General features: G+C 41.1%; 2 protein-coding genes and 1 long non-coding RNA gene across 6 annotated transcripts in view; 1 reads left to right on the top strand and 2 right to left on the bottom strand.

The window, feature by feature from the left end:
• Positions 1–462: 462 nt before the first annotated feature.
• Positions 463–3884, top strand: NKX6-2 (NK6 homeobox 2). The gene is made up of 3 exons (XM_067533381.1): positions 463–961; positions 1665–1837; positions 3018–3884. The coding sequence occupies exons 1-3, from the start codon at positions 547–549 to the stop codon at positions 3264–3266; spliced, it is 837 nt and encodes a 278-aa protein (XP_067389482.1). The 5' UTR covers positions 463–546; the 3' UTR covers positions 3267–3884.
• Positions 3885–7227: 3343 nt separating this feature from the next.
• Positions 7228–9201, bottom strand: LOC137143565 (uncharacterized). Its single transcript, XR_010917201.1, has 2 exons — positions 8985–9201; positions 7228–8132 (listed from the first exon to the last, which is right to left on the bottom strand). It is a non-coding gene; the product is annotated as an uncharacterized lncRNA (long non-coding RNA).
• Positions 9202–10815: 1614 nt separating this feature from the next.
• Positions 10816–24561, bottom strand: part of INPP5A (inositol polyphosphate-5-phosphatase A) — a 372135-nt gene continuing 358389 nt past the window's right edge. The window contains exons 13-16 of one of the 4 annotated variants that reach the window (XM_067533377.1): positions 18721–18832; positions 13948–14016; positions 12591–12627; positions 10816–12445 (exon numbers count right to left, since the gene is read on the bottom strand). In XM_067533377.1, the coding sequence (XP_067389478.1) occupies positions 12396–12445; positions 12591–12627; positions 13948–14016; positions 18721–18832 (268 nt within the window). In that variant the 3' untranslated portion in view covers positions 10816–12395. Of the gene's footprint in view, positions 12446–12539; positions 12628–13947; positions 14017–17675; positions 18026–18720; positions 18833–24561 lie in introns of those variants that run through there. The other 3 variants (XM_067533378.1, XM_067533376.1, XM_067533379.1) reach the window with 3 other exon arrangements.

The raw sequence follows: 24561 nt of genomic DNA, 5'->3' as shown, positions 1-24561 counted from the left end.
TCCGAGCGTCCCCTGAAGCGGGGTCGCCCAATCAGAGAGCGCGTCTTGCAGGTGGCTGTGCGGTTATCTGTGCATCTTGTACAGTTCTGCTCTCAGCGCTGAGTCAATTTCACAGGGAAGGAACTCTGCCTGTAACTACCAAAAACAAACAAAAAAATCATCAAAACCACCTACCCCTCCGAAGCCTCTGATTTCCGAGTGGATGTTCAGCCGGGGCTCAGCAATCAACGTCGTCCAGGGACATTGTCAGCCGAGGTCTGCTTTGACCGAGACGTCCCCCTCTCGCCTTTGCAATATTTTCCTCTCATTTTTGTTTTCATCCTGACTGAAACTTTACAGTGTGCATTGCTGCAGCTGCAGGTCCTGGCAGAGCAGAGGCGATCGCTTGCTACTCAGCACAAAACTTTGTTACTTACCGGTATTTTGATTTTTTTTTTTTTTTTTTTTTTAAGACTAAAGAGCCGGTGGCTGGCGCTGCTCCTGTGGGTTGAGAATTAAAGCGGCTGGCTTTTTCTATATTATATATTTATTTATTGATGCTCACAAATGTTAGCTGTGGGGCAGATGGATACTAATCGCCAGAGCGCATTCGTTCTGAGCAGTACACCGCTGGCTGCTCTGCATAACATGGCTGAAATGAAGACGTCTCTGTTTCCCTACACCCTGCAGAATCCCTCCAGCTTCAAGGCACCGGCCCTGGGCGGACTGAACACACAGATCCCCTTGGGGACGCCACACGGAATAAGCGACATCCTGGGGAGACCTGTTGGAGCCGCCAGCAATCTCCTCACCGGGCTGCCCCGGATTAATGGACTGGCTACCTCAGCGGGGATGTATTTTAACCCAGCAGCTGTGTCCAGGTACCCAAAGCCCTTGGCAGAGCTGCCGGGGCGACCTCCCATTTTCTGGCCGGGAGTTATGCAGGGATCTCCCTGGAGAGATCCGAGACTCGCCTGTCCTGGTAAGTGAGGGTATAGCTGAGCCTACAGAGGGACCAGGAAGTGATGGGGGAGGCGTTGATGGATCCAATACATTTGGGGGGGGGGGGTGGTATTTTTCTGTCGTGAAATTAGACTCTTTATTAAGGCCCCTTTGGTAAAGGTAATTTTGAAACCACCCCCGCCTCCCACGGGCAGTGTTTTCTACTGTCTGGCTGCGCCAGGGCATTGTAGCGGTCCCATTCAGAGTCTGGCTCTTTCTCCATCTCTTATATACAAAGGTAAAATATAACGAGCGATCATAACTCTCTGGGCTGGTGGTGGAGGTGGGAAATACCATTAACAGCAACGGGTGGATAAAGATGTAAACCGGTCTGTTGCTACTGAGCCCTATCAATCTAGAAACCCAGGGACATGTGGCACACGGAACTGTAATACATGAAACAGGATCATAACCTCACGCTCTTCATAACGATAAACTAAAAACTGTAGCCTAACTTCATCACATGGCTTATTATCGTTTAAATGCAGTTTCGGCGGTTTCGTGGTGTCATTTACAAGTCTACCAAATATTACAGGGCCAAAGCCTGCTCCCAATTACAGTGTTTGAAATTCGGAATAACCTACCGAGGGGATTTCTTCTAGTTTTATATTGGAGAACAGATTCCTGCCCTGAAGTAGATGTAGACTCTGGTATTTAACGGAGATGTTTTCTCCTGTTTTCAGCCCAGGCTGGAATGGTTCTGGACAAAGATGGAAAGAAGAAACACTCAAGACCAACTTTCTCAGGGCAGCAGATTTTTGCTTTGGAGAAAACGTTTGAACAAACTAAATACTTGGCAGGACCTGAGCGAGCTCGTCTGGCCTATTCGTTAGGAATGACAGAAAGTCAAGTTAAGGTAAGAAGCCGCGTTTTACAGATCAGAATCGTCTCTGAGTAAAGATTTTTTTATGAATGGATGTTGAAAGCTGAAACAGAAGTATAACGGAGTCTTCGGCTCACAATTTACTGAATTAATAGACCCGGTGGCAGTATTTAAAATTACCTCAGGCGATGTAAACTAAAGTTCTGAATTACTTTAATTACAAGGACAATTTCTGGACAACACAACCATTGCTTTTCACTATTGATTTAATTCTTTACAATGATGCAAAACTATGGAAACGCTTCTCGGTTATTTATAATTAAAAGCAGATAGGTAACAATCCATTAAATATAAACATTTAAGACAATGCAAAAGAACTTTAAAATGATGACTCCGTAGCTTTATAAAGCAGTTACAACCTACTCAAGTGAAATGGTTTCACATTTCTCCATAGTCTAATGAGTTTTGTGTGGGATAGTTGATGTGTGTACATTTTTTTAAACACAATAATATAAGGAAATATTTTTGGCGCTGTTGAAGTGTGGTACACTGTGTTATATATAGTTTGACTGTGATCTGACAACTATTTTCTTGCCCATTCACTTTTCAAAAGAGTATTATTCTTCAGTGCTACCAAAATTCAATTTGATCAACAATTAATTTTGACTGCATTGTTCTCAGTGTAATAAAAGGGAAGAATCAGGCCTAGGCCACTATGTGCCTTTAACTGACATTGCTAAACCATAAAGCTTCAATTTGAATGAGCTGTGTCATGGACAGGCAGGTACAGTTATTTTACACAAACACACACATTTCTCTACAGTTATCCTGGTGCACTCTATCCAGTTTTTAATACTTTTCTGTACAGTGTATGACCTTTATGGCATTGTTTGATAGTCACACGTGATGATCCCTTTTCATATAAAGTGACTGAATTGGTACTAGTACATAAATGAGCCTGCTGTCGTATGAGACTGAATCAGTGAGCTTAAAGGCCTATATACGGCGATATGCATCCCGACTTTACTGTTTAAATAGGAACAGTCAAGGGCAAGTACTATTCCAGAGGGAAAGTGAAACCAAGCGCTCTAAAGGGCGCTCTGTGTGTGTATGGAGAAAGGGGTGCAAATCTGCAGGAGGCTGGCGTGTTGGAAGGAGATTTACAGCTAAGGGTTTTTTTCCCCCCCTCCCTCTTTTGCCGGGTTTCCAACAGGTGTGGTTCCAGAACAGACGGACGAAATGGAGAAAGAGACACGCAGCAGAAATGGCCTCAGCTAAGAAGAAACACGATTCGGAGACGGAGAAGCTGAAAGAGAGCTCAGATAACGAGGACGATGATGAATATAACAAACCGCTGGACCCCAACTCAGACGATGAAAAAATCACGAGGTTATTGAAAAAGCACAAATCCACAAACTTAGCCCTCATCAGCCCCTGCAGTAACAACTCGGATACTTTGTGATAAAGGGGCAAGAGACCCTCGTCTACACTACTGACTGCTCCCTAAGGCGCTTTCTAAAAGCTGAAATAACCAGGGTATAAACATTATAAAGAAGAATTGTAACTGGATGTTTAAAAGTGATGTGTTGTACAGCCTAAGATGTATGTGAAATGTATATATTTTTTACAGAATAAGTTATGAAATTATCTTCCTTCCCATTGATGTAAATTACAGAGGAATCTTTCCAACTTTATTTGTTTTGTTTTTTACTCCCCCGCCTCTTTTTTCTTCCTTTTTGCCAATTTCCTGCTCCTAACAATCAGATTTTGTTACTGTTTTGTATAGATCGCCGACTACAGCTCAGCCAGTTTGTATATAGTAAATTTCAGATTTTGTGATGTATATTTCTAGTGTAAAAATGGCTCTTTTATTTCACCCCCCGCCCCTTTCATTGAGCGTTTGGGCAGTTTTATTTCTTTCCTCGCTACGGATTTTATGCTCTATTACGGTTTTAAAAAAAACACAACCAAAAAAAGTCAGCCAAAACTGGATATTTGATTTTAAATTGGATAAACAATATTGCCTCCACGTCGGTTGGAAAGACTTTGTATAAATCAATAAATTATTTAACAAGCATCTCCTTTAGAGAGTTGCCCCGATTGTTTTTGTTTCATTTTAACTTTTCCAGCTCATCCTCTTACCCTCCCCCTCCACGTTGCTCACAATCAAAAGAGAGTTTTTTTCAATCTTCTTGGGTAGTCGGGGGTCCCACCCGGGCACGGTATGTTGCTAAAGAAAGTTAATGCCGGGGTTTGGGGGGGGGGGAAGTAATTTGTTGCTCTAGAAGCACAGATGTTTTAGCGCGTGGCTTTTGGGTTTGTTGTGAAATCTCAGCCGGGCCTAGTAATACTGCGCGCGTTTATTAAACCGGGGGAGGAGGCTGAGGGTAGCCGCTCGCCCAACTGTTGCAGAGTCTGGGCAGTAGGCACTGGGCACGTTTTCAAAGGGCTCGAGTCCGAACTAGTCTTCAAAGCAAGAGAGTCAGTCCGCGCTTTCGCCCCAGTCGGGTCCGGAGCGGCGCCTCTCCCAGTAACCCGCGGGACCTGAAATCACGGCGAGCCCCGCCGATTTGCAGGGCAAGGAACACCAGCTGGAGTAGACGGGCCGGGGCAGATTCGGAGTGTAAACCGGGCTATAGCTGAGCTACTGTCTGTTTGGAAGGAGTAAGGGATTGCTGGGCCATCCTCGAGTCACCCTTGCCGGAGCTGTCACTGTGTGTGAGAAATAGCAGCAGGGCTCTTCCCTTTTACTCGTTAGCTGAATTACTGGGTTGGGTTTTGCGTTTCCTTTCATTAAACGCTAATGCAACAGATGGGAACTGGCCCAAAGTTACCAACAAGGCCTGCAGGGTCGGACCTGAACAAGTTACAATCGAGTCCTCCCACCCCTGGGTGCTGAAAGCAGGACTGGGGGTGGCAGGACCCCGTGGTTTTCGCTGTATACAGGCTCTCACTACCCTCCTATAACATTTGTTCCTGCACCCCTACTTCCACCAGGCTTTCAGACTCCCGCTTGTGGAACTAGGGCTCCCCCCCCCAAGTCATCGGTGATTATAATGTCTGGGAGCAGCGATAGTTGCAGAAATACACCCCCCCGGTCAGATGCGAGCCTCTTTCCTGGGCTGGAATTTAATTACACTCCAGAGTTTGTCACAAGTAGACGCCCTAAAGAGAAGCTGAGACTCCCAACGAGCAGTTCCAGTTCAAGTGTTGCTCTGCAAAACGGCCTGGCTCTCATGTGTGACTCATCGTGTAAATCCTTTTAAAATTACACCTGCAGCAAAGCGGTTGCGAGGTAGGAGAGGAGCTGAACTTCTGATCGGAGACAGACTTTGCCCATTTGCTTTTAGGTCTTATTTTGTAAGAAGACCGAATAGCTCCGGGCCTCTGAGGCCAACAAGCGAAGGGACAGAGACAAAGCCACCACTCGCCCCAATTCTCTTTTGTAACTCACCGATCATCGCTTTTTTTGTGCTTTTGCTTTTTCAAAACTTGCTGCGGCTGAAGAAGCGGAGCGCACGGCTCGAAAAGCAGGCCGGGGGAGGGGAGGCAGGGGGAGGGTTTGCTCAGTTGGCTTGCCCTAGGAAGGTACTGCCGCGATTTCTTGTGTCCAGTCTACCAGTCCATTCAAATATTCCATTAAAAGAGAATAAGAGAACGTGAGGTCCCTTAGCCAAGCGGGGGGGCCGAAGGCTGCCACTGGACCGGGTGTATGCACAGACGGGAAAAATCACACTGGCCCCTGAAAGAAAAAGGAGCCCAAATTCCCAGGCTGATAGGAGCCAGCGGAAGAGTTATGTCCACCAGGTTGTAAGTATCAATTCATCTCCACAACCCTGTTTAGAAAAGCTCGGTCATTCATCGCCGGTGACTGCACCACACACCACATTTCATGGCCGCTACAGGGGGAGAGCAACAAAAGTTGCAAAACTGAAAATGTGTCCCCGGCAAATGCCAAAAGAAAGCAGCAACATCTTTCCAATGGCTGTTGGAGGGAGCGAGTCGAGTCATTGCTCTCATTTATATACAGTCGAAAACATGAGACCATACTGACTGGCAGCTATAAAACTAGGTATTTTAACTCGACTTTACAGGGGAAGATTTGCAGTGTAAGACGTCGTTTTTCTAGTAGTAAGTGGTAGGCATCTGTTAGATTTGTTAGGTACTAAAAACTCCCATTCTTAGCTTGACACCATCCCAGAGCCAGCAGCCAGCAGGGCTAACTTTTTGATTTTACTGGTAGCATGGTCGAACTAGGATTTCTTGATCGAATTCTATATGTTGGGTGCTATGTTTATAGGACACTCCGGCTAGTGACAGCTAGCAGCTCAGCTAATCCGGGGTGTTGATTTAGAAGACACCGATGCTTTGTTTAAAAATGGGCTTGAACAATGCAGAAAGCAGTAGCCGGGGGCAGGACAAGAAGCACCAAACGTAAGTGCGGGAGCTGCTCCCGCAGCCATGAAGTGCTTCGCGAGGAGGAAACTCTCGGCAGGTTTTCGGTTTGTGTAACTGGGCTCCGGGAGTATTCAAGGGCCTTACGAGCCTACGCCAGGTTCATTGTTGGATTTTTTTTTGTAAATGAATGAGACATTCTTTCTGCTTCTCAGCTGCTGTTTTGCAATCTGAGCAAATGCAATAGACTACACAGACAAGCCAAGCAGGGCCCTTCTTTCCGTGCTAGGAAAAGCAAAGCAAAGCAAAGCAAAGCCGTTTTCAAACGCGGGGAGTCCTTAAGTTCTCGCCGTGCTGATTCAGCCCCTGATCACTTTAAAGAAAGCCACTTGGATGGCAGCAGTGGCTGGCAACCGCTTGAGCGTCAACAAAACTGGGTTTCTCCAGCGTTAAAGCTGGCCCATTTAAAGCATCATAATAGCTGCCTCGTGTGAGACCCCAGAGCTAAATGCGCTGGTGTTTGGGCCCCAGCTCGCACTCAGCGGGGCTTGTCATTGAGCGACGCCTGTGGGATCGGGCCCTTTGTGAGCCTCTTTAGAGTCCACGCCCAGCCAGGCAGCCGCGTGGATTGGGCCCCGCAGCTAAACCGAGCATTGTGCCCCCGTACGAGCCTGCGCGGCCCGGCCCGGCCGGCTCCTTCCCCCCGGCCCAACCTCCTGCGAGCCGAGCAGCTGCGTGAGTCTTTGAGCGCCCGGCTCAGCGGGCAGCAGGCCACGAGCAGCCGCCGAGCCCGGCACAGACGCCACCGCTAGAGTCTCTGTCCCCCAAAGGCAACAGGCTCCGCTGGGCGGGGGGCGGGGGGCGGGCGGGAGTCTCCGCACCGCAGGGAGCGCAGCGTTCAAAGCAGGGCCACTCCCTGCGCCACGGGCCCCCACGTGGCCGCTGCGGGCGGGAGAGCGCCTGGGCCAGGAGGCCCCCCGAGGGCCGCACCGGGACACGCACAGGGCGGGCAGCGTCCGGGCGGAGGCGGCCTCCCCGCCGAGCTTGGGGCGCTGCCCTGGGACTGGCGTCACGTGGCGCCGGAGAGAGCGCGCGCGGGTTTGGCGGCCTGGAGGCTGGATCCGCCGCGGCCAGTCACCGGCCGGGGTAAGTCGCGCCGGGCAAACACGCCTCCCCGCGCCGGGTCCGCACTGGCAGCTACGAAGCGCCCGGCCGTGCTCAAGCTTCAGCTGCGGGGGGAGCCGCACCTACGGCAGGGGCAGATCCAGCTTCCCGCGCCCCGAACCTGGCCGCCGCCCCCTCTCCCGGAGCACACCCGCTCCCCCGGTGGGCAAGAGACGAGCCAAGAGCCAGCGGGCCCGAGCCCTGCCTTCTTGGGTCCTGCTCCCCGCCTCCTCTCTTGCCCTGTAGCTGGGACTCGAGGGGAGCAGCACCGCAGCCCCGCCCGGCTCTTAGCTCCCGGCTGCCGCCCCCCAGCCCCGTCCAAGCAGAGGGAGGAGCGGCTGTGATTTCTTTTGACAGTGGGGGCAGATTGATGGCTCGGAGGCGACACCTGTTCAAGGGGGTTTTGTATTGTCAGTGCACGTAGCGGAGACCCGCCAACTGTTGTTATACCTCCTCCCACCCCAAGGGGTTCCACGCAAAGGGCCCGAGCCTGCCGTCTTTACTCAGGCAGACTTGTCTTCGGAGCCCTTGGGAACCCAGGCGAGTAAAGGCTGCAGGGTGGATCTGGCCCATCCCTTAGAGAGGCTCAGTAGCCTGCGGAGTGTCACATGACAGTGGTCCCTTCTCTTCATCACAAATTGTGGCTGGGATCTGGGCTGACGCCAGCCAGGCTTGGGCTCTGGCCCCTCTTGTTCCTGGGTCACCTTCTCCAACATCCTGGAACCTCTTTTTGTAGGAAGATATTGCTTCAGGCCGGTCGCCCCCACACCTGTGTACACAGAGCAAGTTCCCCAGCTAGCCTGGCAGGGTAGGTATACCACAGAGACCAAGTGCAGTTTTTTCTGCTTGCATACAAACCAGGCAGCTAGAAAGATCTTAACTCAGCACTCTCTGCGGTTTTAGAGGAGCTGATAGGTCCTGAAGGTGTATTTCAAAGACCTCTGTGAAGCACCCACTCTGTCAGTTTCTGAGAGTGCTAAGGAGGGTCAGGCAATGGCCCCAGGTGAGGGGCAAGCATTCTGTGGCCAAGGCCAGGCAGACCATGTCTGGGACTAGCTGCTCGAGGAGTGGCTAGTGCAGTTGGTAATGCCTAAAATGGCATTACAACCGAGGCCTCAAATCACACGTTTAAAACTTACAGCCGAAAAATTACTTTCTCAAGACACTAATTTTTATAAGGTAATTGACAAACCGGAATATATGAGGGATTCCCAAAAGAGAAGAGTGAATTGATTCAAATGTCAGAAAGAAGCGATGCAGTTAACATTTTCCTCTCTCACTAAAAGGTGGCTGAACTAAGCCTAAAGCCCTACCTTCTCAACCTTTCCCGAGCAAGCCTACTGCAGCTAGATCAGATGTATAGTAGGAGCCATTTATCTGCAGACATTTACTCTTTAAGCAAAATAGTCAATTAGACAAATCATTTAGGCACACTAAAACTGCATTCCTCCTTTGACAGTTTAGCACTAGTCCCCCATGTTGGCTTTAATTGACAATGTTGTAGAAAGGCTAAAGGTTTGTTAATACATGGTTCTGTCTCCTGTAAACATGGCCTGACTATTGCAGAAATGTAGGGCTGCTACTGAAGAAGACAAGTATCCAAGGTATACCGTTTACTTACAGCTTGTATTTCATATTTACTCTGTTTACTGTGATCTTTCAGTCGTTGTTTCCTTCTTCATGGTTTATACTTTGATGTGCTTCCAATTTTATAAACACGTGATGGAAAGAGCTGCAATCTCTCTTCGGAGAGCCCGGTTGGATTTCACTTTTCCACTTAACTTCTCTGAGGGCAACATCTTTCAAAAGGAAAGATGGAAAGGCTAAGATTTCCATGATGCTACTTCACGTCGCTGGGACATATTGATCTCTTCTTTCCTCAGTGGTAAAAAGCTGCTTATCCACCTACAGGCCCTAATTAACAGCTTCCTGCTGATTGGTTGGAGCTGCTCCTCAAGATGGTCACACACAGATTCAGGTGGTGTCACTTTGGGGCTTGGGAAGAGGCCAATTTATTTCACTCCAACTTTTAATGCATCCAGAGTTTTTCTGGCAGGGCAGCTAATTATTTTAGGGGAGATCCTGTATGTCCTTACTCAGGTGTAACATCCTACTGAAGGCAATAAGAGTTTGAGAGACCAGGCTAAAGTTGTCTACATTTACAAATCAAGTTAAAAAATTAATCGTCACTTTGGCCCCAGTATGCCTTGAGTGTACTTGAATGTGAAGAGCAGTGCCTGCAGCTGGAACTATAGGGACAAATTAAGCATGTTGATACTGCCAAGGGAAAGTGACAGGATTATAAAACCTCTTGTAGTTGAGGGGCCAGCCTGAATTCTCACAAATAATCCTTTACAAACTTTTGTTGTAATTAATTGAGCTTCAAGGTGCCCAGATGTATGTATTCACTGATTAGTATCTTTCTATAGAACAAGGTATCTTTTAACCCATCAATATGACCAAAATGAAGAGGCATTTAACCTCTCCATCCAAAGCAATCTCTTGTTATTTCTACTAACCATAATATGATTGCTGGGAACACAATGCAATATTGGGCTGATCGGAACAGTCTATATTCTATAACATTAAATTAATAGTCCCACTAGAGTGAAATTCTCCTTTGTAGATATCTGTATTCAGATTAAAACATGACAATAGTTATAAAAAAAAAGGCTACTTACCAAAATAAGTATTTAATGAACACTGAGTTTGGTGGGGTTAATGCAATGAAGGGGAGAACATATAATTTAGTGAATGTGTAATTTGATAGAAAACCTCACTTTGTGGTAGAATATTTATATTTACTTATTAATCTTTCAAGATATTATTCAAGAAGAAGAATTCCTATTAGGGATCTTTCTTAAAACTTCCTTACTACTTGAGATCCACTCATCTGAGAGATCATGCCTCCAATTTTTTAAATGCTGAAATATGCATGTGGCTGAATTAATTTTGTTGAAAACCTCTTGACTCAAAAAGTTACCCTAACTGGTCATCTTATGTAGCTGTTTCTTTTTTAGATGTTTTAGAATTCTTTATATTCCCACAGTTTATTATTCTACCTAGTATATATAAAAAGTCATCAGGTCTTTTTTTAAGAGGCAGCGTTATTTTCATGACAAGAAAGCTCAAGAATGAGCATGTAGACCAGTATCAAACTATCAGGGTCTAGCAGTTTAAAGGCTGTGGTGATATTGGTATATAAGAGTAGCTATAAATATTGTGTTATTGTCAGATTAACAATATAATAAAATAATCTAACATTTTAAATGCAATCAATCTGTTAAATTCCTTCTTCTCAGTTTGAATGGTGTTTCAATTTACACACAAAAATGCATCTAATTATCCCCCAGGGCTTTCAGACAAGAAAAAAAAAAAAAAAGAATATGGTCAATTAGCAGTAGATTAAGAGGACAGCTTCATATTTCCCCATAATCCCCACACCCAAAATTAAAGGGACAGACACAGTCATTTTTCACTATGATCAGATTTATTGCTTGAGAACCAGAGTGCTCATTACTAAAGGCCTTCAAAGTTACCATGAGTTGAATCTCTATTCATATTAAATAGAATTACTGGGTGGTTATATTGCCACATGGCACATTGACATTACAGAGCTGCAGAAACCCTTTGAACAACAGTACTTAAATACAAACCCAGACTGTATTGTTGAGAAAACAAATTCTGCAAGCGGACATCAAATCATTTTCAATGGTAGTGATTTATACCAAAATCAAGCATCAATCTAATGCCATCACACAGTCCATGAACTCTGTAGTGTTCTAAATTAAATCAATAAAACATACATTTGTGTTTCATCAACAGACTCTCTAATCACCTTTTAATGTTGTACTTAGTGGTGGGAGAAAAATGTTCATAACAAGATTATGTTGTAGGTTGCACATAGCTACTAACTTAAGAAAATTTACAGTCCTTTTCACTAACACTTTGTATAAATACAGTGTGCTGGGTGCAGATGCTATCTGAAATAGACTTCTAATTTTCTTCTCCCATGTTGTTATTGTTTTAATAGAGAATACTTGGCACCATAAAACAGTAACAAAAGACAGACAAAAACAGTTTACAAAATTCTTGAAAGGTACACCCAAACCTATCTAGAAACTTCACATTCAGTCCTTAATAGTACTTAGAAAGAAGGTATTATAGGAGTAACAAAGTGAAACTGCTAATATATGTGCTATATAGTATGCTATATATCTGTATTGATGATGGCACTGCTATATATTATTTGTTTTATAAATGTTAATTGTTGATGTACACTTAACTAAAACTGCTAGACTCCAACACTAATTGCTGATATGGCACTCTCAAGCAGTCATAATGGAAAGTATGTTTAGCATACGTTTTGGTAAGGTTTATAAATTATTTATATATCTGTGTATATATACACACACATACATATATATAGACACACACATATGTATGTATAGAAAGCAGCTGCTGTGTGATTCAAAACCATGTTACATGGCAGAATAGTAAATAACATGAGAAAAAAAATCTATAAAAATGAAAAACAAAACAAAATTCTAAAACTAAAACAAACCATAAGCCTTGGTCAACGAAGAAAATACCATTTAAAGCCATCAATATCTCTATCTATGTAATCCAATGTACAAAACCCCCAAATGGTACAGATATATAATGTTAGGCATGACACCTTTAAAAGTTTATAATGTGCTGAAGTAGCTTTTCCACATTGACAAACACTTATTAAAAGTTGAAAATCGTGAAATCTAAAATACAGAACATCTCTGCTGTCTATTAGAGTTTTGGCAACAGAACTGTGACATATAATATATATATATATATAAAAATAATTCCACATTTCTACTTGATGTCACATGAACATACAAGACAGTGAGGTATGTGAGGCTTTTCCCGAACAGAGTCCAGATGCTGAAGCATAGTGTACGATCAGCAGTCTAAAAATGTGGCACTCAAGACTTGATTTATCAATACAGCTGTTAGGATTATGCATTTCAATATACTGCTTATTCTTTCCTTCTTCATGCTACAGGGTGGTTTCACGAAAGATCTTCTCATTTCGTGGGCATCTTTTTCCTGTTGCAGAATTGGCATTTTTTAAAAAGAAAAATAAACACAAAGGGGAAATGATGTAGAAAATATAAACGAAGGAGGAAAAAATGATATTTACCACCACATCACTGCACGACACAACACTTGTGCACATTTGCAATAGGTTTACCTGCCCCAGCAGCTACTCGAAAGGACAGGAACACAGGCTGCAGCAAGTTAGGGAGAAATAGGGGTTATACACTTGAACAGTAGAAAGAGATCAAACACTTTACAATGATTATTTCAAACACAGTAAGAATCAATCTATAACCAGTGACAAACTGATGCAATAATCTAGACTTCCTTCATTATTGTAGTCTTACAGTTCTCAAGAGAATTCAGGAAAACAGCCACCTATAGGCCCGATCCTGTGCTCCCACTGAAATCAATGGGAATCTTGCCATCGACTTCAGTAAGAGCAGGACTGAGCCCCCTACATGGCACCTTATTTCTTTTGTCGTAATATTAACTCTGTTGAAAGAGGATGCTTTTAAAATAAATCAGTCACAAAAGAAACGAAAATGATTGAATCCAATCTGGCTGTTACCATATTTCTGAAGGGAAAATGCACTTTTAATTTTATCATATACATTAGTGTATCTGTAAAAGCCCTTCTTCCTTTAAAAAACATTTTTACTACCTCTGCAACAATTATGACTGTAAACATAAACAAACAAATAAATCTAAATTTACAAAAATGATGATATATGTGCAGGAGTATTAGGTATCTGATATTATCATTCCTAAAATCATAATTCAAGAGCCATTGCAGTGCATCTGTCAATGACACTGCAGTGCAGTTTTCAGGTTTCTAACTGAATTTTTACATGGATAGTCAGTCTGAAAATTCCAGAGATGTTTTTAGTTGTTTGTAGGATTTTCAAAGAAACCAGGTGCTAATTGATAAAATATTTCTTATTGCATTCCAGTCAGTGGTATCCTCAGATGAGAATTAGCTAACTATATGGGAGGTTACCTAAAATTTATGTTTTTATCTTCTTTGATCCTTTTTAACAACTGGCTTATCACTAAGTTTTCTTTTTCTTACCTGTTTCTTATATATGGTACTGTCAGCATTTTATTACTCTAATAGTCAACTAGACACGAAATTAATTAAAATTATATTTAGGAAACAATCTAGATAACTAAGTGAAACTAAAGTTTTCAATGGACACTTTATTTAGGTAAGGAGATAAATACAGATACATTTGTTCATACTGATTTCAAATTATATTATGTTTTTATGCTGCATTCTGGAATATTATTCTCTTCTTTACTGAAACTCATGCTAGCATCTAATATAATATTTCTACTGATTTTATCTGATTTTAAGCCCAACTAGTACAAATTTTTCCAAAGCAACAAATTTAAAATAAAGGAGAAAAATAATTGACTTCAATATAAAATAAATAGAAATTTAATACATGCATTCTATGTTCCTAATAAAACACAGTATAATACAATACTGTAACACTGAGTTTAATTACCTTGTGATCTCCCATGCAGACATTTGGCCCAATATGATCATACATCACTATCTTCTCATCATTTTCTGACTAATTTAAAAAAAAAAAGACTAGTCAGTTCAGTTATTCTTCAGATTTCAGAGAAAACTAAATAAGGAAAGGTTACATGAATGGAAGGTCAATTAAAATATGCAACAAGATATTTTAGTGGGGGCATACTAAATTGTTTTTCTCCTGGGTTCCTGAGAACAAAGATTACATATACAGAGGCTCATATGTGGAAACTGTACATTCAATATCCATTGCAAAGCTTTCTGCAATTTCCACATAAAATATTTACAAAATCACTGTAGCTACCACTCCCTTCTAGGGCTTTAATAACTTTTAGCAGCTAATATTTAAGATGAGGAAACTAAGGACTCAGTTATAGCTACATTCAAATCTCTGTTAGTGAAATGCAGCAAGCAGTTTCACCACAGTTCTTTCTTTTAGGAACAGCACAGAACTCTTTTTACTGCATTATATGGGACATGAATGTTGCTCTCGCAATAGCATGGAATTCACATTGTCTCATTAAAAAATCCTATGTACCCACATAGTATTATTTTAAATGTACAAGCAGAAATATTAACACATTCTTTATACTTATTATTTATTAGCTGAATTACCTTAGCACCTAAGAGCCCTAGTTGTGGATCCCACTGTGTTATTGCATCAACTATGTAAAGCTAAACAAGTAGGAACAGCTGTTGAATATTTTCTACAAAACTGTTAAAATATTTATCTATGAAAGAAGAAAGCAGGAGAATCCTATTTCTATTAGATACTCTCCTTCAATGAAAAGAGCATTACAAATATCTTAAGAAAATCAGCCTCAGTTGAAGGATAGCATTCTTCCTCTAGCCAGCCCTGTGAACTGCTTTCGTTCTACTCTATGTTGAACTTTCTTCTTATACACTTACTCTCTTTGCAGCTGTGGTTTAATAAATAATAGAATGTACTCATCTTTCTGCCATTTACACTGAATATGCCTCTTTTATCTAGCACAACCCTTTTGGAGTAAACACAGGGAGACTTACAATTTCTTATTATGCTAAACAATTCCCGCAAGATAATTAAATCTGGAGTCTGCACACTGGCAAGTCTCTAATACAATCATAGATGTGCTTTAAAATAGTTTACAATACTCATTTATTTTGTATGAAAGAGTCAAGATTTTCTCATCTGTAATCAGTCAAGTTTGACTGGGCAAGAACTTTATATAAACAGCAGCATTTAGGACTATAAAGTTAAAACTGAATTATCTTTAATGCAGTAAGGAAGCTTAAGGTCAGATTTACTTTATAGCATGGTTGTCTGCCAAAAAATATAAAAACATAACCTTCTGGATTGTATGCATGAGCACTTTCCAATATTTCAAGATCATAATGCCACTACCATCGGAAGTGAGGATACATTCATCAAAAGCGACTTGATAATTTACAAAGGCAGCATAAAATTGTGGATTTTCAACTGCATAATCTTTAGACAGATAAACAAATTACAGCAGCGCACAAGCAGAAACAATATACACTTGGCTGAGCATTCATTACTGCATGCTATCAGGCATCAACGCAACTCCCTAGCAGTGGGCAACCTTTGGTGTTTTAGGGCTCAGGAAGCATAAAATAACATGATGGTGAGGTAACCGACCATAGCATGATAGATGATGTTGCACGAAAGCTGTTTACAGCCCCATGTCTGTACAATCTGTAACGCCTAGTGTGTGGAGCTGAACACACTGTGCTGTGTGCTAATTTGCACACAGTACTCCTTTTTCTACAAAGCACTCAAAAAGTGCCGATTTACTATAATTTGTTCTTTGAAATAAAAGATAAGTCTGCTAGAGCTGAAAATCAATTCATCAGCTACCTACAACAAAGCACTAACACACACAAAAATTACAGAACGGTGCATCATAATTTCTCAACAACTAATCATACCAAAATAATTCTGTGCGTCTCTAATTTTTAAAGATATACAGCTAACTAAAGTATAAGAATGTACCAGACTTGCAAGTAACTATAGTTTAATAGAGTACTTTTCGTTTCCTCATTGGTCCTTTTTTTGTCAAGGTTCATATATTTCTAACAGTGCACAGTGTAAATCTTTAGAAAGAAATAAGATCTGAAGTCTGTGGGAAGGCAAATATAGAGTACTGCATAAAATCAAGAAATTAGAAATGACTTAGACCTATTAGGTCATCTTGTTCTTTCCTCTACCAATTCAGTGCTCTTCCTTATTGTATATTTTCTATGGTTTTGCTCACGTTTTATGGCCAAAATTTCCAAGTGGCCTTCAGCTAGATTCTCTGCTGGTGCAAACTGGCACTGCAAAACTGAAGTTAATGCAGCTGTGGTAATTTACATCAGCGGAAAATGTGGCCCTAATTTCCCACAGTAATTTTTGTATGCACAAATCTTTGGCCATATTCAAAATAGTACGCCCAAAATTTGCAAATGCAAAATTGCAGATACAAGACTAAAAAGATTTTGAAAATTCAGCTCTTAATGATTCAAGTGAGTGAACTTCTGCCACTTCATTATGTAGATAATTTCAGGCCAATAGGTCTCATTGCTATATTTTTTCTCTGGTGTTCAGCCTTCATTTTCCTATGTTTAAGTTTGTCCCATTACATTTGATTATACTCCTTATATAACCTTCAACAATTCCTCTCTTCAGTGGTGTTTACTTCAGACATATATATATACAGTTGTATCTCCTCTGATTCATAGCTAATTTTTAAAATCTTCCCTCTTGGTCACTCTGTCCTTTGTTATGGAGAATTCCATGGGTATCTAGAAGTATATGCAATATTGTATTTACTATCTTACCAGTGTCATACAGAGATGAAAAATTATCGCCTTTTTGGTATATAATGTTTCTACATATGCATCCTAAATTTCTATTGACTTTTTATGCTGCAGTATTGCACAAAAAGCTCATATCGGATCCAGTTTGTTCTCTGTTCCTGCCCCTTGTTCTTTTTTGGCAACTCTGTAATTTCCCAGTATTAATTGCCTATTGAATACCAAGGTTTTACAGGGTAGAGTTGTTATATACATTTAATATTGTACATAATAAATAGCATAATATTGGCTTCATCTTGAGCTCATTGATGGCATTAACCCCCAATTAAAAGTTTACATTAATTCAGGTACATTGGACCCTTACAGCCATAAGACTGAACTAGTAGGAGAGGGAGGCCTTGGACAGAGGAGCCACAGGGGGGCTTCTGCAGTCCTCCTGTACCATGAAGGGGATCATTATCCATCCAAATACCATCATGGATGGAGATCTTGAATGTCTGTGGATCCATTGGCTGGCAACACTTACATAGGAGATGCAGAAGAACTTAAAATGTTATTCCAGATCCGTGACTGGATTAGTCACAGAGGGGCTATACATTGGCCTGTCTCCAAGTTGAGGAGGTGAATTCCATTCACCAGATCTCATGGATTTTCCTGAACAAACCCAGTTTCTCAGTTTTTGTGCAATGCGAGGTGAATTTCACCCTCAGTGAGGGTTTGGTGAAAAGTTGGTGTTCATGCCAACACTTTTTAGAGGTTAACATGTGAGAGGAAGTGCTTTAAAGAGACTGAAACTTGAGTAGCTATGGAAAAAAATGCCCTCAAGTTTCAGTGAGTTATCTTTTGATTGTAATTATGTAATTTACAGCAAAGCAAACACTCTTATCATGAGATACACAATACTGATGAGAAAGAGAGAAGGTTATAAACATAAAGAAACCAAGTTTGGAGTGTTTCATTACTTTACACATGCACGCACACACAAAATAAATAAAGAAGCATGGAGCCAGTATCGTAAGGATTTATTTTCCAACACTAACTATTGCAATTCATGCATGTTGAAAAACAGGTTAGTATGCAGGAAAACACAGATAAACACAGAGCTTTGGGTCTTAAATAAGCTTGTCAAGCCAAGACATTTTTGCAGAAGGTGGGCAAGATTCTTGGGTGTGGTGAGTCTGCTGTGTACTGCAAAGCCATCACAATCTGTCAGTACAGCTCTCTTGAGTAACTCCAAGAGGATCACCTCACTGTAGGATGGTAAAAAGTCACAGCACGGACACTCTAGCATGTCCCTCACACCCACTTCTGGCATAGCAGGAAAATGGGGGTGTGGTAGAGCAAATGGGCATGGATGGGATGCCCTTATGCCACACTGATCTCCTTATGTGTTTTTGGTCCTTTGTGCCCATTTGCAACACGTGTAAATTGGGGGCAGCATTCAGGTGGCTGTAATCTGCCAAGGGGGAGCAGTTTTACACACAGGATAACGGGATTACCAAGGTCCCCTTTATACCCTGTCATGAAGTGTGTAGTTTGGTCTGATCCTAGAATCTGGCTCAGTGTCTCTAAAGCAAAAAAGGGCCAAAAAGGGAGATGGTGTGGGGCGGGGGAAGGAAAACTGGGAAGTTCTTGAGCTACATTGTGGCTATGGCATTGGCAAAATTAGGCTTATCACTTTGCACTGAAATCAAGGGACTCTATGCCTCACAGAGGTATTGTGAAACTAAACAATACAACATTTGTAAAACACTAAGATCCTTAGATGAAAAGCTTTGCATAAGGGAAAAATGTGATTGTTGCTTTGGTATTGCAGTCTTCAACTGCTGGGGTTTACTCTAGACAATTAAGAATTCAGGGAGAGGCAAGAAATATCAAACAAAAATAAATGCTAAGCTGAAGAAGAAATAACTAGAAAACAATGTGATCACATGGATGTACTTACTTTTAGAATCAGTTCCTTGGCTGAATGTGACATTAGAATTCTATCACACCACGCTGGACATCTAGTATTCATGTACTGCTTTCCTTGGCTACAATCTTCGCTGTATGGATAACTGGAAAAGAATCAGTGCAACAACTGTCAGCAACCAGCCTGACCTTTAAACTTTCTGCAAGGCAGCTTTAGTAGCCACTGGCTCAATCCACAGTCCCCTTTTTTTTTTAAATCTGCAAAAGTCAGTTCTTTCAAAATGTACTTGTTTAACACATGTTCCTCCCATCCCTCAATTTAGGGCTCAGTCTTGCCAGATGCTGAGCACTTCCTTTAAAATGTTCAATGTCCTCATCCCCTTTGATTTCAAGGAGAGCGAGGAGTGCTTAGCACCTCATAGGAGCTGTCTCTTAATGAATAATGAATAAAAATCAACAAATGGTTATTTTTGGAAACACAATCATGCTTTATTTCTATTTCTCTCCTCATCCTTATCACTTCACCTTAGTCTAAAATGTTATCATGTGTTCATTTAAAAACTTTTCTTCATCTCCCTTTAAATCTCAAAGCACCATACTCTCACCTTGTACCTATTTTTTTTTTGAGCGAGAGAGAAAAAATAAGCTCTTATTTTTAGAGATCCATCTGTTGTCTTTTGTCTCATACTTAATCATAAGTTCTTTGGGGCAGGGACTGTCTGTTTGTCCTGTGTTTGTACAGCACCTAGCACAATGTGGTCTATGACGGGGATTCCTAGACTCTACATTAATGAATAAATAATAAATAACAACAATGTAAAAGGACTGAAGCAAGAACAAAGTCTGTTGGACTGTTGTGTATGAATCTGGGGTATAAATTAACATGGGGAAGTACTCAGGAAACTGATGTCCTCACTGAATTTCTTCTGCATGACCCCCTCAAAGAGGAACTATTTCAGGAATTACCAGGAGACAGAGTCAGAGGCCTGAAAACTCTGCAGCGGCGTAGGCTCCACTGGCATACAAAGGTCTATCTGTATGGTAGCTGGCAATACAGGGGAAGATTTTGGCCAAAAGGCAAATGAAAACAAGGGGAAATAAAACTAAAAAGCATAATATATAAAATGCCATAACTCAATCTGAAGTCACAGTAATAACACACACATATTTTGTCTCTTTTGTTTGGAATAAAGCTGATAAGATGGAAGGTATATGGGGGTGTAGTGTCCTTGAATTCAATATAGATGCTGATCTAATGAAGCTTCCTGGCATTATTATATTGTCTAAGCATTTGCAAGCAATGAGCAAAGAAGTCACTGCACTATAACATCACTAAATAACCATTACTTAGTTCCTTGTTAGTATAATTTTCATCTCTTCTCTTTCTTTTATTCTATTTTATCCTATCTACTGATCTGGCAACCCTAGTGCTATACCATCAGTATCTACAGCCAAGCACAATCAAGGTTCAGCCCTAATTGGGGGGAGGGGGGGGGGGGGAGGAAACCTCTACCACGAACCCAACGAAACAACAAAACCACAGATAGAGTTGTATTAGGTTGTCTAATACTGCTTGTGCTGCTATGAGTAATGTCAATGGGAACTGTCCAGCAATAAATAAATAAATAGTTAAATAGAAACCAAGAAAATGATTCCTTCTGAAAAAAAACATTAAAGTTTCAAAATTTTAAGCCCACAATTTGACCTGCCTAGTTGTTCATAACATCTGATTAGGAAGGCTCATATTCTAAACATCTAATGGGTAATTTTTTATAAAAACGTAGTGGAGAAATGAATGCCACTGGATTCTGATTCTGAAAAGAATGGCTCTTCTTTGTTCCTGATTGTTTTGTTTCTGTTTTATTTCTCTTTGTGTGATGGCAGTAGTAGCAACAATGCTTAGGCCAAATCCAGACAGACATGTTTGGGTATAATAAGTTCCCCAGACACATGAGCCAAACTGCAGATTTTCAGGTGTCAGTCAGGTCAGGTTTCCTTCTCAACTTCATTCATCCACTGATTTGGGAGAGGCATTCATTTGAATAGCTGGTATTTAAATTTCGACACAGCACTAAGAACTAACATTTTCTGCTAAACTGCTACAGTATCTCTTACTAAATCCAAGTTTATTCTGTTGCCACAATGGTTTAAGTAGTTCTCTCAAATAAGCATGATGGAAGTAAATCTTGGGTTTTGGATGCAAATCAATCCAGACAAGATTGGAGTTAAGCTGGTAGGTTCAAGGAACCGGTGTGAAGACACAAAAGAGATGGTATCAGCTCTCTAATGGGGGAAAACTGTCCAACCATACCAGGGGTTTTTGTTGGATCCTCAGTTGCTTCTGAATGTCCATGTAGAAGCAGTTAATGTCAATCATAGTTGTCTAGAAGGCTATATCCTCTTCTGTTGGATACAGACCTCACTATGGTAGTCATTTTGAGAAGGGGATACTGTGATATGTTCTACCTCTGTAGACCCCTCCACAGACTATGGTGGTCCATTTGTTAAGGGATATTTACTAGCAGAAGCTCTATCATGTGTGTGTTTTGTGGGGGCTTCTAATCAACTTCTAAATGCAACTGAAATAACTTATAATGATTTAAAATAGGTTGGATCCTGATTATCTCAGAGACCACATCCATGAGAGGTCACAGAGTCAAAATCATCTAAGGAACTTCAGTTAACAGCCCTGGTTTATAGCTGTCAGGGGGTTGAAACCAGGACATTTCAGTAAGGGATCCTTGACAATGGAATGCCCTTACTACTTCAATTCTCCAGAACTTTGAATTTGCTGTCCTTCAAGGTCATGCTGCAAGACCCAGTTGTTCTCCCACACTTCTCCTAAAGGGGAGAATGGCTGAGTGGGGAATTTTTGGAGGAATCCAGAGGATTCTGGGAAGGTTCAATTTGTTGGACATTGTTCCGAAATTATTGATGTATTTTTAGAAATAAGTGCTTGATAGGTGAATTGATAAGTCTTTGAATAAGAGCACTGGCTGAGTTCATTTAAAAAAATATATAAATCAGGAGGTTTGCCTTTTATTCTGCTTATTGCTGAATTCATAAAGGAATTACTGAGGCTTTGAAGATAAGGTTTTTAAAATAAGATTTCTGGGATTGTAACAAAAAAGGCTTTCATGCTTGAATAGAAACTTATTTACCACCCTACTTGGTGTGATATTATAAAACTGAGATGCATAGCTTTCTACCAAATGGGTTTACAAGCTACACTGCCATTAAAAAGATTAGCCATGGCAAACAGCCAAGTAAAGTGTACTGAATGTATTGGAACAAACCAGTGATCTCAGTACCTTTTCCACCTCATCAAACCTAACAAGACTCATTTTCAAAACATATTATGAGAATTCAATTTGCTGCTTCACTGCCACATAGAAATACAGCTTATTTCTGAGTGTCCACGAGATGTTTTGATGATGTAATACAGTTGGTAGCTGAAACTCTTTGTCTGCAATTTAAAAGTTGACTTTTTCTGGTAACCTATGAATGCATCTCTTGCTTTAGTTGCACAAGAACCCAACATAACAAACACTACTTTTTATTAGAGAAGTTATATGAATCAATCACATTCCATATAGTCCATCCTTTTACCGTATAAACTCTATGGCTCTTAAAGTGTTATTCTCTGTACCTGGAAAGATCCACTAAACTTAAGTATTACAGCATTTCATTCAAGAGTCTATATTCTGTAAATTGGTGTTTACAAATCTGCTTTACGGATCTCATCATTTTCACAGGATGAGGACTCTTGGCGATTCCCTAGGCTCTTTAATGATGATGACCCTATAAAGAAGTTACTGTAGTTTAGAAGTAGCTTTGACAAATAAAATCAGATGTCTTATATCAAAGCTAGGAACTATATTGATAAGATTAGAGCTGAAAGAAGTGCTGTAATAGATATCCAACCATGATCAGCTGCATATAGCAGTTTAACCCAAATCAGACTGGGATAAATCCTCCCCTCACCGGGTTTGATGTGTACTAAAAAAGGAACCATAACTCCAGTCTAAATGTGTAGTAGCAGCCAGAACTGCTACATCCCTAGTGCACTGGGATTCACCTACCTTGTCACTGTACAGTTGCCAGACCATGCCAGCCTCATTCCCCATACAATACTGAGATATGAGAAAAATTGATACCAGAGTGCACCACAAAGAATGAAGGGCCACTTCCTTCACGGTTGAGAAGGGGCATAGAAGTAATGGAACTGGTCCTCTATACAGGCCAGCAAATGCGATGCCTACATAGCAAAGGAAAACTTGTGTCTGGTCTGTGCCATCCGACTCAGGCTTGCAGGGTCTGGGCTGTGGGGCTGTTTCACTGCTGTGTAGATTTCTGGGCTTGGGCTGGGGCCCGACCTCATATAACAAGCATAAATAATGTCTGTATTAACCAATATCACCCTGGTGCTTCCATTGAAGAAAGAGCTATTATAAAATTCACGAAGACAAAAAATAAATCCTAAGCTGCTACTTGGGACATTGCTCATTTTCAGTCTTCTATGAAAATCTGTCACAAGGACATGTGCTCAAGGCTTACTGCTGCATTGCTACACACCCAAAATTCGGAGGCACTAGGGATTCTCAAAGTGCACAATCTGGAGATATGGGTCCCTGACCAGCATGGTTAGCCTGAGTGCACAACTAGAACCTCATTTTACTCCTATCAGAAATGAACCTCTTCCAATTTGGCAACTTTCAGTACAGCACAGCTTCAAGTTCCTACTCAGGGGCCAAAATTATCCCACTGACTTTAATGAAATCACTAGATTGAATGTGGCCTGAGTTGATTTGCATTTCCAGTTTGAATATTAATTTTGAACTGCCTCTGTGTCAACCCACAACCAATTCTTTTCTCATTTGTATAAACTGCAAAACATGAGTATTGCCCAGTATAAGAGGAACCAAAGCTAAGTTGTGCACATCCAAAAATCAGGGCTATTCTTCTAATATGCATCTCCAGAAAGGAACTAAAAAGGGACAATGTCACGTCACATGCATAATGGTAGCCTTGACTTCCTAATATCTTCAGTATATAGTGTCTATTAATATGCTGATTCCATTCTAGCAAGAAGGAATCCAAAACATTACCTGCATTTCTTTATGGTCAACAGCTCTTACTGTTGGTCCATGGAATACCTTTGACTGTTATATGTAATTACAGACAAATAATGAATAATGAATAATGCATTCAATAAGTTAGGAAACACCTGTGAAAGCTTCACTTCAAATCTTTTGCATGTATACATTATGATATCCTTTCCTCAACAACATAAGGGAGGACTGTGACAAGACCCAAATTTGAGCTAAAGAGCTAAATTTGATAAGTTGAAAGTTGCTGTTGTGTAAGTAGATATACACAAATGCACTTTTGTTATTTGTACTTGTGTTACTATTGGCAGGGACAATAACTCCATAGCAATAATATTGGGACAAGTCAAAAAACTAAACTGTCATCCAATGTTATTTCACTAATGATACTTTAATTACAGTTAAAATTAGTTTAGTTAAAACACAATTATTGTCAGAGAAGCCCAAATACCTTTACAAAATACTTACTGCAGGACTATAGACTTCCGTGATCTTAAACCAGCCTGCCAACTGTTTGTTAACTCAAAACACAAACAAACAATAAAATGAATTAAACCTCCCATTAAATGTCATTCCTCATCAGGAATGGAAAGGATGAACTATTTTTCTTTTTATGACATTGGAGTGGGTGATTTTCTCTTTCAATCAGAAAACAATTCATTCTATTTTGAGAGTTCATATTTGTTAGTTCTTTTAAAACCATCTGTCACATGGCCAATGTAATTCTGGATTCCTGCCCTTTTTGCATCTAGAAAATATAGCAAATT

This window comes from Emydura macquarii, unplaced genomic scaffold, assembly GCF_026122565.2.
Source record: "Emydura macquarii macquarii isolate MOO-44397 ecotype Brisbane River unplaced genomic scaffold, CSIRO-AGI_Emac_v2 contig_3343, whole genome shotgun sequence".
NCBI classification, from domain to species: Eukaryota; Metazoa; Chordata; order Testudines; family Chelidae; genus Emydura; species Emydura macquarii.
This window is presented reverse-complemented; position numbering and strand designations above follow the sequence as displayed.